The sequence below is a fragment of the Opisthorchis viverrini genome (assembly GCF_000715545.1).
Source record: "Opisthorchis viverrini unplaced genomic scaffold scaffold2696, whole genome shotgun sequence".
Lineage (NCBI taxonomy): Eukaryota > Metazoa > Platyhelminthes > Trematoda > Opisthorchiida > Opisthorchiidae > Opisthorchis > Opisthorchis viverrini.
In genome coordinates this window covers 23,494-37,101 of record NW_008752415.1, presented here as the reverse complement: position 1 = coordinate 37,101, position 13,608 = coordinate 23,494, and the positions used below count along the sequence as shown (strand labels likewise).

At 45.7% G+C, this 13,608-nt stretch overlaps 2 protein-coding genes across 2 annotated transcripts in view; one reads left to right on the top strand and one right to left on the bottom strand.

Moving 5' to 3' along the window:
- The window catches only part of T265_12051 (hypothetical protein), a gene marked incomplete at both ends in the record, with an annotated part of 27,595 nt that extends 17,861 nt beyond the window's left edge, over window positions 1–9,734 (top strand). The window contains 5 exons of the mRNA XM_009178968.1: window positions 369–581; window positions 1,192–1,584; window positions 3,117–3,242; window positions 8,332–8,676; window positions 9,352–9,734. Coding sequence (XP_009177232.1) covers window positions 369–581; window positions 1,192–1,584; window positions 3,117–3,242; window positions 8,332–8,640 — 1,041 coding nt within the window. The remainder of the gene's footprint in view (window positions 1–368; window positions 582–1,191; window positions 1,585–3,116; window positions 3,243–8,331; window positions 8,677–9,351) is intronic.
- Window positions 9,735–11,922: 2,188 nt separating this feature from the next.
- Window positions 11,923–13,608, bottom strand: part of T265_12049 (hypothetical protein) — a gene marked incomplete at both ends in the record, with an annotated part of 17,379 nt that continues 15,693 nt past the window's right edge. Inside the window, one exon of the mRNA XM_009178967.1 lies at window positions 11,923–12,282. Coding sequence (XP_009177231.1) covers window positions 12,141–12,282 — 142 coding nt within the window. The remainder of the gene's footprint in view (window positions 12,283–13,608) is intronic.

Here is a 13,608-nt window from a genome sequence, read left to right as displayed (position 1 = left end):
CAGATTGCCTGAGTGAATGTCTGGAGGTGTAGGCACCTTGGAATGATTGTGTTAAGCTAGCACTAACTCCTTCCCCCATCCACCTTTATTCTTTTCTTTACAATAAGGCTTTCAAATAAGTTATGGTTGTACGACAGTGAAGCATCGGTGTTGAACACTGATGTCATGCTGTCGATGATGATGATTCTCTCGGTTTGGAATCACCGGCCGTAAACGTCTGCCCTGTTCGGAACAATGTATTTACTGAATTGTTTATCATTCTTTACGAATATGGTTTATCATTCACTTGAACATGCCTGTCATCCCTCTAACTTAAATTTTTAGTTCATCTTTTTGCTCTTGAGAATTCAAGTTTTCTATCATTACAGGACTTTGAAAAATATCGGTCATCACACGCACCGGCAAGCCTGCTGTCTCACCTTTTATCAGATAGTCGTTCGAGCATTCGTAATCTGATAAATTCTGGGCGTCCCGGAGGAGATGAAGAAGAAGATTCCGTTACACCACAAGCTGCTCTTGGACTTATAGGCTCCAGCGCTATGCGTGAGTATGAGCGAGAATTTCAGGACTATTCAGACGAAGTAAGTTGACATTTCATTCAGAGGTGATTCGCCAATAGCACAGATGTTCATGAATACTCTGCGCGTGTTATCGTTTTCGTCTTCCGGGTACTTTTTGTGTGTCAGACAGATGGGACAATATTACCAGATCTCTGTCGTCCTTGTCAGTTCTGAGCCGCAACAACCATGTTCCCTTAGTTGATTTTTTGACGTCCTTGGTTTCCTCTTACTGACCGACGATTGTGTAGACCGTACTCTACCAGGATATGAGAGCGGAATAACGCTTGTTTTCAGTGTTTCCCAAATAGTTACTTTGTTAAGCGGTTTAGACGGATTTTCGTCAGAACATCACTGTCTGCCATTGTCATCATATAATCGATGACGTGTTTGTCCGTTCAGTCTGCTAGTCACCACTCTACATTGCACGAAACCCGAGCATTGTATTTGCTTGCGTTTGCGGAAGTATAGGGAATTCGGTCCTCGCATTTGATGGATTTTGGGATTTCTCTAGTAAGTCCTCACCTCCCAGTATTTTGTTTTCGTAATTAGGGTGCATACTGAAAACCTGGGCCTTAATGGCCACACTTCACCTATCCTGTTTTCTCACTTTCGCGGTTCACTTTGTTTTCAGACAGAGAAGTTTATCGCGATAACTCAGCGTCTTGCACGTGCCACTGAATTTGTGTCCCATCAGCTGGAGAACCTTGGTATGGGTTTCTCCGAGCTTGCACGTTGCCTGGAAATGTGGCCACCCTCCCTGGTCGTTGATGTGGCGGGACAAACTGCTTCGAACGCGTCGCAGTTACAAGCACTTTTGACTCCCAGTCCGCCTACTATGAATCTGAAATGGGACCGAGATCGTCCTCCAGCTCCAGCCGTGATTGCTAATGTAACCCAAGTCGTAGCCAAAGAAACTACGGATCTATCTACCCGTCTAAAGAACAACACTCTCGTTCATTGGCGCGACGCTGCCCAATATGCTCAATCTGTCAGAGCTGTCTTGAACAGCCGTGGTGATCTGGAAGTATGTAGGATGTGAACATGTTCATGTTTAAGCTGCGCTAAGGGTACTTAGGGATTATTCGCATTACTACTATGGTCTTGTATCTTTTATTGTCTCCCGTCCCTTTTTACTTTTCAAGAAGCCACATACTTTATCGATTTCCTATGCGGTTCACAAAAATATGCACATGCACCGTTTATCATTGGTATCCTCACTAGTGTATGTTGCGCGTTTGTGCGGGGATTGAGCATGTATCCAATCTGTTACTCCATCTATGTACTCTCATGAAGGTCTCGTGTGACCTTTTTACATCGGATACCTTGCACTTTCAAGTCATGGACACTGGAGCACACCAACACATGTCCACCATATGCTTCAATTAGTCTTTCTAAATGAAGTCATTCCTCGCTCCCTCATCGTAATGCAGCAATAACAGTAATAATCGCTCAGGTTTAACATCCCATCGGAGCATTGCCGCCATTCCGCGCAAAGGAAGCATGCGGGTAATTGCCCAAGTCTAGACAGGAGCAGTCGATATGCAGCAGGTGGGTTCGAGTCATGAAGCTTCCGGTCAAGAATTTCGCGTCTCAGCAACTGCACCATCTGACCACACCATCCAGCTACATTTTTCGGTGGTCTGGTATTCTATAGAGCCCATAACTTAAATGTGCAAGTTGTCTGACGTGCCATGGCCCTAGCAAGCTTTCAGTGACTTATGCAAATGAAGCAACCAACTGGATAGGTATGTTCACGTTTGTATTCAAATCCCACTGGGAGTCTGCAAGTCGGTTTTATGTTCTTGCTAGTGGTGAACCACTTGTGTTTAGTTGTTTGGTTAATAGTGTAGTTCCTCGTTCCTAATCACCACTACCGAAGCACACATTTCATGCAGGCTTCCGTACTTCAGTTAGACGGAAAAGGCGTAGGAAACAGAGTAAGGTGAGACACGCTTCCCAGGTGTTCATCAGGTGGCTCTTGATCTGTTCGTCGAACTTGGCAATTGCCTTGAAAGCGTTTCGTTATCAGTCAAGGAGGTACAACTGGTGTGCAGACTCGTAGATCTCCTGTCTCGATCAGGGCCAGCTTATAAGCTTATAAGTGTAGATTTTTTTTAGTTTTTATCTGAAGCACAGAATGATTTCCGCACTGTTGGAGCTTATTTAGCTCCCTCTAGCTTTTTGCTAGGTGGTGATGAGGACGAAGTTTGAGCTTCCCGTTACGAGCACGCGGAATTGCTTATGGTTACGCTTCGTGATAAATGTGTTCAAACTTGTGACACTGACAACTTTCATCACCGTCACCACTCTCCATATCACAGTTTCTGCTCGCCTTGTTGTTAGAAGACCTTACTGTGACAGGGTGGGGTGCTATATCCGTACGAATTGGCCGACCGTTGATGCGAGCTTATTGATTGCCTCGGTTGCGCAATATCCTCACACTTCCGCCCCTTTTAGCAGTACCGATCACTTTACTACGTGACCCTGATTGATCTCACACAATAAACAATCGATTAGCTGAAAATTTCTTGGTCATACTTTCTCTGTCCCTGTTAGAACCGTTATTTCACTACGGTAGAGGACCTGAAAGTGGAATCCGAAAATCCATCCAGAGGACAGGAAGGACGTTTCATGCGCTTTGCGAGGGGCTACTTTTCGTGGAATCAGCGCTCTTTATCTCAGGTTGGTTTTTTGCTCATCTCACCTCTCTTCTCTCTGACCGTTTGCTTGTTGATGAATATTCATTTCATACTAAAATTTCTTATCCGACCCCCGGCTGATTTCCCAAACAAGCCTGTGGACAACGTTCTGCTTTACGCGCACATATAGATGAATAGTGTTGTTGCGTTTATGAGAAATTATATGTTGCTGCAATCTGCCCACACATCAGTCTCTACTCAGGCAGTTCTCATCGAGTTTCCTTTAATCCTGCTTTTGCACACCGCACAGTTCGTGCAGGCATTCCGGTCTTTCTGAGCGTCAACAAAAGTGAACGGTCTTCCCGTAGACGTTACCACAGTGGAACACTCCTATTTGGCTTAATCAGTTTTCCCCACGCTCTTCATCATTGTTCCTCTCGAACCGTAAGCTCGACTGTTCCATCTGCAAATCAAACGACAGCCCACAGATACCGTCAATTGGTTGTCATGGCTATCCACCACACCCGGAATCGCATTTCATCGTGATGGGACTGGTTTAACGTCCCCAGGAAACGAAATAGGATTGGTAACCAAACTATGTCACCCCTTTTGTTGCTTGCCGAAATGCCCGTAATCCGAGATCTGACAGAATAGTCCACAGTAGAATGGTAACTTGGGTTCGTTTTGTCTTACTTGGCTGATAACTTACTCGGAAAACGAGATACTTTGATATTTTCTGCGAGTCCAACAATCCTCTCCTTCCACAAAAGTTTCTTATCCGTGATTTTCCCTGTTATTTTCTGGGTAATTCCGGCTTTTTGGAAATCATGGAACACTGGTTTGCACATAATGCGAGGCTTGGACGCCATGTTAATTGTTAAGACAGTGCATAGCACCCCTAGCAGGACAAAAGATATAATTAAATTTTAAAAAAATATCTTGGGCGATTCGCTGCAAGAAACATGGTCGCGCGCCGCCAGTTGCAACCGGGCTTCAGCATCCAAACTTTAGATTCTGGGAGGGGCATCGAGCTAATCTCTCGCACCGAATTTCAACACATTGTATGTTGGAAGCGTTCCAATGAGGAGCATTCTGATGACCTAATGAACAACACTAATCATACTCAGGTGAGCACGGGATAGCTCAGTGTTTAATGCGCAAGGCTACTATCAAGAGCGGTTGTCGTCTAACTCCAGACATTAGTTTCCGGTTGCTCCATTCCAGGCTTTGGCAATCTGGTAGTACATCAGCCGTCATGTTACCTTCGGCAGCAGTGTGTCGAAATGGTGTCTCAGCTTGGCGGTTGTTTATCTTGTTTTTGGTACCACAGTTCATCCGAATTCGACATTGCACGCCAGAAAACCATTGTTGCTTACAATGAGCGACCGATGAACTGTCAGGAATTCTTTTCTGATGCTTTTACCTTCACACACCTTTCGCCTTTCCTGATGCTCAAGTTTTATTTAAAACGGTCATGACGAGAATCACTCGATAGGTGGCATTATCTAGTGAATTTGGGTTCGTGTACAACAGTGAATTATGTGATGCAAAGCAGTCTTTCAGAGCCATGTATTCCCCCCGGGTGAGTTCTAGCTCGATGGTAATATCTAACAAACAAACTGTTTCACAAAAAGCAACCGGTTGTTCTCGGCCAAGTACATTTGTGAGGGCGGTATTGATAGCTCACAACAATGCATTTGTGGTGGTTTTATGGTTAGGCGTATCCTGATGCGCCATCTTAAATTTAGGATGAGAATCCCATATTTACGCATTTGGTATTCACTCAGATGGGTATTTTTGTCGGGTGCATCATGCATCAGGTAGCGACAGTTTAAGTTGGTCGGTTTGTCTGCTCTTTTTTGCGTTTGTTTTTTATCGGTAACTCACAGGTCCAAATATGTGCTTTTTTTAACCGATGTTGTCATCTGATTCCACACGAATGACGATTGTTAACGTACCGTGTGCGAACGTGAGACACGTTCAAAGCAATGTACACCTTACTGATGAAAACACTTCACCACGCGTATTTGTCTCACGACCCTAGTCACGAGACTTCGAGGGCGCGTCTCGCTCTGTTGAATATTATGTCACGGAAGTTTGTGGGCATAGTACACCAACTCTACGTATGCACTTCCTGTCAGTGAGAGAAGAGAATGGGTAGTATTTTATTTCTGTACTTTCTCTGACAGAACTCAAGAGACTCCCCGTCAAGACGTCATATCACCGAGCGAAGTCAATGGGCACACCGGATACTCAGGGGTAGGATCTCGAATTGTCACAAAGTATTTTGCGCCAAAGCGAATACCTGGCGACGTTTGTCAGGCGTCACTGCACTCTCGAACGGCACTGAAGGCCAATGTGCCAAAGAGGACCGCCTATCTGCGATTGCCTTTTAAGGGGATATTCTCATAAATTAGTAAAATGAGGATTGCAAGCAACCCAAAAGAGGACATACAGCTGAACTCAGGGTGCTCGGTGCACCGGAAGAATGCCGTTCCCAGTACACAAAACAATTCTACCTGTTTCCTCATATTCACACTTTCTATTGCCTTATTTGCAACCGCGATGAATCTCAGGTTGCTCAATAAGGTCACTAGACAAACAACCGGTCGTTTCTGCCATCAGCGACGTCTTCGAAACTGGCCCTTTCGTTTATATCCAATAAAATTTCTCTCTTCTAATGCGATGCAATGGGTCGTTAACGCCGAAGTCCATTGTGAATTCGTTGATTACTCACTGCAAGCTAGCACCTTGTGCTCAAAAATGTTGGACAGTCACGTTACGTTTGTGCGACTGAGTAATCTCCACTAAGCACTGCTTGACCAGATTCGTTCGTTCATTTCTTGATCTGTGTTGCTGCCGACGAAACTACGATAGCATCTTGCAATTCATATCGAGCCAGCACCAGAAAAATGAGGTGATGTTATAGGCTACTCAGTCACATCCGAGACAGAATTTGCGGTCTTGTCAACTATTTGGAGCTTCCTAGCTTCTCTTGGATATTTTGTTTCCTACTTCTCGTACTGGGTCTGTTTACCCATGATGAAGAATTTGAAGGCGTTATAGTTGAAAGCCTTTGGTCGTAGGCTGGGATACCATCGTAAGGTATTCATGAAGGCATCGTTAATTTTTGAAAATTAGCTCAATGTACCGTGATAAGTCAACTGTGAGTACCTGACGGATCTTCGTAGTGATATCCCTTTCGTTCATGCTGTGGTTCTGTCTGGAGGTGGGGCAAGGTCGAGTAAGAATTTGTATTATCACACCCATTACAGTGTAGCATTTCCAGATGTTTCACGTGGTCACATGGATGTATTAAAACGTTATGGTTATACGGGGAATAATTGATGATGGTTCTAGCTGACTGATTCGTTTACTACTGACTGATAGTTGTGAGGGGTTGACACATATCGCACACGATAACTCCAAGCTTCCTGTCTAAATCTAATCCTGATTGCATGCGTGAAAAATATCTCATTTGTTTGACTTGGAGATACACACAAAGAGTCCGACTCAAATGATGGCACTGTAATAGTACACCGTGCACACGAACACGGCCAACTAACATTGCAACATCTATTCCAAGTGTGACTACCAGAAGTGCACTTTTGTGAACCGACAACCTGACTGGTCACTAAAGCAGTGCACCGGCCCTTGTACCGCGATCTGAATGGTTAAGCATTCGGTGGAAATAATCCTAAACTGGCTCCATCAGTACGCTTGGATGCCTTTTGTAAATGAACGGAGCTGAGCAGTGTAAGGTGCTCCGAAGTGTGATCTGAGGGTACTACAAACGATGTACAACTGCCCATTGCCCGAACATCTATTAGAGACCGATGTAATTTGAAGTGCAATCACTTATGGCATAAAATCGACGCTGTACTTTCAACTCCAACGAAAACTACCGATATTCGTGTCTAGCTTTAACCGGACGAGCCTATTTCTATGCTCCCTGTTCGGAATGTCACAAAAGTGACCGAGTTCGTAATGTTTAACCGACAGCTGGATGAGTGCAAGTCAGAGCTCTCGACAGTATAAAGTATGCGAGATTCAGGATAGAATTCTATCCACAAACATCTGGGGCTTTGCTTTTTGGCAAGCATGGCTAGGAGGACTGATGGTGCCAGCCGAGGGATATGAAGATGGTGGGTAACCTATACACTTAGTACTGTTTTGGGACAGATATGTGCAGATATGGTCAACGCTTCCTATTCCTGGGTGCGTAGTTCATTTTCTGATGCCAGGTGAAGAACGTCACCAGGAGTCTTCTCGTTGTGCAGCTGGACATGATTGTAGTGGAGATTTTTCCCGCCATGTTAAACGCCATCTGCTTTCTCAGACGCTAAGCAACTGCCTAAAAGTACCATGCCTAAGTATCTCATTATAGTGGAGGTTCCAACCATTCTAACTCGTCGTCAAACGGAAATCTATCTTTGCTATGGTTCCGCATCTTGGCAGTCGTAATTATCTCTTCTATTTGGGTCACCTACGCACCTTTTCGATAGCAGAATCCGACTGAATATACGACTCTCCAGACTTATCGATCTGTTCTACCGTTCAGACGTTTGATGGAGGGTAGTTTGAAGTCCCAACTCGACTGTTTTGGATTTACGCTGATTTTTCATGCGAGACTTAAACGAGCCACCGTTCTTGGTGATAAAACAACCTTCTTGTCCATGGCACAGTGGTTAGCCACTTGAACCCGTTTTGGGATCGTTCTTGGATATTGTGATGTAATAGACACTTGAGTTGTGTTATACACCATGATTCTTCATACTGCATCCTTTTAATAAATAATAAATAATAAATAATCTTTCAGCTGTAGCACCCTTCCGGTGCCTAGCTGCCATGCCACCCGGAGGAAGCACGAGGGCTGAGATACTGCCAGGTTGCCCAAGCCTAGACAGGGGAAGTCGAGTGCCGAATGTCGGGTTCGAACCACGGACCTTCCGGTCGGTAAATTCGCGCTCTAACCACTTGGGCTATCTCGCCCCCACCCTTTTAATGCACCACAACCACTGACCTTCGGTGCTTGTACTCCAACGTTTAAATTCCACGTTTAAATTGGCGTTATGTGAACAAGACTATTTACGCTACCAATAACCGGTGCTCATTTTCGGGTTCTTTTACAGCTTGTCTCTGATGCGAACCAGCTGCAAGATCAAGTCAGTTTTGTCAACGGTCAAATTCGTGCAGAGTTTGGACGCTGGCGAGCGGAGCGGCGCGAAGAATTAATGGAGAATTTGGTTAACATGTCTCAGTCCTATGTGTTATACTGGTCCCGTGTGGTTGACGCCTGGCGGAGTGCAGCTGTAGAACTCGGACCTTATCTTCCCTCCGACCAAGCAGGAGTAATTTCCACCGCACAGCCCTCTAACGGAGTCCAAAACGAAGAAGTGACGAATAGTGCACCGGAGGAGGACGATGTAACGCCGCACTGAATGTGTCCCGATGATTCACAAGAGTAATTCAGCTATGTATGTACCAGATACCGCACAGCTTTGGCTCATCATTTACACCTACTTGATAATTGTTTTTTACAGATGTACCGCAGCACCACCTAATTCTCAATGTTACCCGGTAGGCGACCATGTCCTCGGTCTACCGCTAGCGCCATTCACTATCCCCAGTCACGTGACACCGGCATATATGCGCTGAGCTTTTATCTGATGATTTGGTGTTAGGTTTTCTGGAGTAGTCATTTCTGCAGCATCCACGCCCTGCATGTGCACAACCTGACTGACTCAGTGTACGATCAAATCAGCTGGGGTAACCGAAAACCTTCACTTCCAGCCGTTTAGTCCCCATAGGGTTTCATAGGTTACGTTGCCGTTTTTCTCGCTTTGCGCTACCTGACGTTTCAAATTTCAGATGGCCCCACTACTTACTGAGTCTGCCTTCAGCATACAAAGTTTAGAACGACGTATTAGACGAGAAACCCGGTTCGAACTAGCTTTTGAGTTGTTCGGAAGACCTGATTTTTAACTATTCGTGTGCACACATGGTCAAACGACCGATGAGACGATCTAGACAGTCCTGAAGGACAATTCTTTCTCTTTGTTTTAGGGTCGAAGCCATTCTGTAGACCAATACTTCTGTGTTTAATCACTCAAGCCGGCAAAGTCACTTCCTTGCACCTGTTTGTTTTTTAGTGTAATCGTTTTTTCGCCTATCCAGGTGAATGGAACCGCAGTCATACCTGGCACACCCTTTTACATCGAAACAAGCAGACAACTTCCAAATCTGGCTGTGCTTGATTATCCCAGGACTCATCAAATCGCATCGGATGATGTGACTAACCACTACCCTCTGCATATGCTTTCCACAGTTCCAAGTGGAACATCCCGCGTCCATTCCAACCGATGAACAGATTATCACCCTACCGCAATCTTTCGTTTCAGCGCCCGCATTGTTCAGACTGTTGTTTATTATTCCTTTTGTCAACGAATGTCATGGATAATAAAGATCTTTCTGCTTAAACTTATAATTGGATATCAGGGCAACGGCTATGCAGTATGGTACTAATTGAGGCTTCCCACATGTCAGCTAGTGTTTGGAGACAAAATCATTCGTAACAAGGTAGTAATTGTCCGTGTGGGGTTGTAACGCAGCAATTAGCTGGTCTAATAACCCCCGCGATACCCAGTTCCAACGAAACCCAATTTCGGTCACGTTAACATCTAAACGGTAACCCGAGTTTGGGGGTCACATTTTTCACCAGGATATAACTGGAGCGAACGGTTTATACTATACCGCGCAAATTGTTGGCGTGATGAAACACGCAAGACTGACAGCCGTTAACACTGACTTTATCAAGCTAGGGACACCAACCGTGTTTGTATAAATTAGACTGTCGACCTACCGTTATCGGTGTCACACTGGTGAGCATCGAGACAGGCCTGTCAGTGCGGTCCGTCCTTCAAACTTCCAGGCACGCAAGCGCATGACCCATCTCAGTTGTCCAGAGTACTCCTCGGCGACCCTGGTCTGGACCTACTTGTCATCAATGATGAATCGTGTGTTGAACTGAAGCCTGGATATGGAGCTATACTGGTGGACGGTCGGATACAGCTGGTTCACAGTCATGGCAATCGCTGACTGAACAACTCACTCGCCGAAAAAATTTCCGTCACGTGCTCTAAATGCCTTGCTCGTTGCTTCCTATATTGACCAAGGCAATCGATCTTGGTCGGTAGGATTTGATTTTTATAGCCGTCCGAACGCACCAGATTAGCAAAGTTAGTTGGAGCGGATCCTTCCAACTAAGGCCCGAATCTGTTTGCGCCGTGCATCATGTTGGTACCACCGCTTTACAGACGTGAGTCCATCTGGTGCATACCAGTCAAAAGGGTGATCGGTCATTTTGGTGAAACTCTCTCTATTCCACCTCTGTTCAGCGCTTTCGATGGTATTTGAGTATGACACACGCACCGCCCAGAATAGATCTGTCCCAGGCGGAGGAAATTACTGTTGTTGGGATGCATAATCTAGAATTAGTCTAGGACTACTTATGTGCACTTCAGACGTGCTACAACCCTTGCAGCGTTTAGTCATGTGGACACACCTGAGAGAAGCATAGTTTATGGCGTCAAACAACCACAGCACGCTGTGGAAGCACGGACAGTTCACATCAATGGGCGCTCCTGGTCTGGAACGGTGCCAGACCACCTTCGAAGGTGCCTCAAATTGAATGTGAAGTACAGCTGTGGCCCACCGTATCTATAGGCCCTCGAGAAATGCCCCCGGCACATGGTCATTCGAATGTTTATCACTTTCCTGACTCCATTGCTACCAATTAAAGGGCGGGTGTTGCGGCCTCTCAGTCGCCAGTAAGATACCGAAGTCCCCCAACCAGGGTGCTTTTCAACAGTAGCCTACCACAAAATATCCTCATGCTAACAAATCCATCCGTGTTATTCATAATGCTGTGTAAACCATGCGAATTCGCTTGTGGGACAGAACGTGTTCGCACTTCCCCCAGATCTTATTTTGGTACGACGACCTACATACCTCGGCACCCCAGTAACTGGGGTGTTCACATAACAGTTCCATTATCGAACTCGGCAATGGACAAAGTCACATGAACTCCCGCATCTGGAGCAGGCACGGGATTTTGTCCTCAAGAGATTAGACTATCCTAACCGCACATCGCAAACCGTCGCTGTTCTGCTGCCAGGCCTTGGATAAGGACCGTTAGCGTCTTTCTGTCTGGGTTAACACGATACACCAGTATGTCAGTCCTCATACAAACATGACCCACACAGACACGGGATTTCATAGCACAATGATCGGCACGGAGTCCTCAAACAGGTCGCCCATGCAGCAGGACTGACAAATGGAAACACGTAATGGATAAATACATAACCCTTTTTCGTGTGCCACTACTCGCATGTTACCTTAATTGAGTCTTTGGTGGAACGCTTAGCCATGCAGTGCTTGTTTTATCCTGGATTATCTGTTACATTTAGGGTCCACCGAAGTATCTTCATACACTTGTAGGTGCGAAAGCTAATTAAACCGGAGTGAACTTAGACTACACTACACTTATTTTGACTTAGCAGTAAAGCTGGAGGCGGAATCCATGAAGGACAGTTAGTGTTGTCCTCTTCCCAGTGCTGTTAAGCTGGTTGGACAGTCGGCCCAGCTATTCTTTTGTAATCACTATCACAACCTATCTAGTTTTTGCTACACCACATCAACTGGATCATCAAAAAGGAATATCTATCGGGATTAAGGAGACAAAGTACAGTGACCATGAATAGTACAAAGGAGGGTATGAACGAAGCGGAAGAAAACAGTACAATTAATTGAGAGTAGCTCGTGGGTTCATGGGAGAACGTAGGCCGAGTGGAAATGATCGAGTGAAATACCGAAATGCAGATTTTGTGCGGGGATGGGAGCATTGCTGGATAAAGAAACGGATAAGGGTTGCCACGAACACTCAGTTGATCCGGATATCAGAACCCTGGCGTAACATGGACTCCAGGACTGTTGTCGCCCCAGCCGGTTTCGGTTCTGTAGCGCTCTGCGGCTTCTCGACAGTGGTTGCATCGGCCTGGCACATCTGACGATGAGAAGCGTACCTGGTAAGACAGAAACGTAGGCAAAAATGAGCTATGATATGATCCCACCAATATCGTACAGATGGGCGGTTAATCCAATGAACGCCGATATCACGCAAAAACAAAAGATGAAGGTAGTGTAAAAAGCGGCTAGCGTTGAGAGCGACCATTTCGACAACGGTAAATCTAAAAGGGAAACGGATAAAACAGGCAACGGCTAAGTCGCGACGCCTGGAAATATCTTCATGTGTATTGTCCGGTCAGCTGGACAGCCGCGTATGCAGGTTTGAATCGCCGAAGCTAATGGCAGTGGGCAATGTAGCGTTAAGAGTAAAGAAAAACAGCACCACCGGTTGCGCTGTCAGTAAATACTCTTAAGCCCAAGCTAGTAGACGCTATGCAAAAGTGCTCCGTCTCCAGTGCACCGTTACCCTCGTGAAATCTTCCGGTTGGAAACCACCTAAGCAAACGACAAAGCGAGGCAATCGATCACCTGGTATGGGAGTATATAGCCGAGCCAGCGTAGTTTGTGCGACCGAGAATTGTGATGAAAATGTTTGGCAAACCTATCGAGGATAGAAGCCGCCACGTCTACATGGTCGAACGCTGCCTTCAGACATAAGACTATAATCGCTGGCCTATTTTTGTGGCGGTGCTAGAGTTGTTGTAAGGTGAAGATGCGGCCAGTGGGATGAAAAAACCTACCTAGCTTTTACGATTCTGACTCTTACGAGTTCTAGTAAGTCTGTGTATAATGATACCTGTGGGCAAATTAGGACCGATGGTAACTAGACTGATTCTCGCATTCTGATCTACACAACTCCCTTGATCTTCCAACTACTCCCTATGGGTTCTGTTAGATGGTGAAGTTTTTTTTCCATCCGTAAACAAGCCTCGGGCGTTTTGTTTTTCCATCTTCTATTTGGACCTAGTAGTTCACGTTCTACTGTGGAGCCGTTGGTGCGTTGATCTTCAAGGTGGGGACCTCAGGCCGGCTAGATTGTTACTCAACGTGTCTGACCTACTGAGGCAGGTGGTCGTAATTGAAATGGAATTAGTGTAAACTATGCACAAACCAAACACGGAGTATGTTGGTACCCATTGTGACAGTTTTGTTCACTAGGAGATGAGGGCAAGAAGGAACATCGCGTCCCCCTGTTTCAGTACTGCACGGCAATCGATTACTATGAAAGACAACGCTTGAAAATCACGTTTCCTTCATGCCAGAGACATCCACTCCGCTTAGAACGAACCCATGCAGGGCAGGCGGGCTAAAATATGTTCGGGATTCTCAGGCTATCGCCATTTCCGTTAAACGCAACCGGTTGTTGCACCGATATTATATAT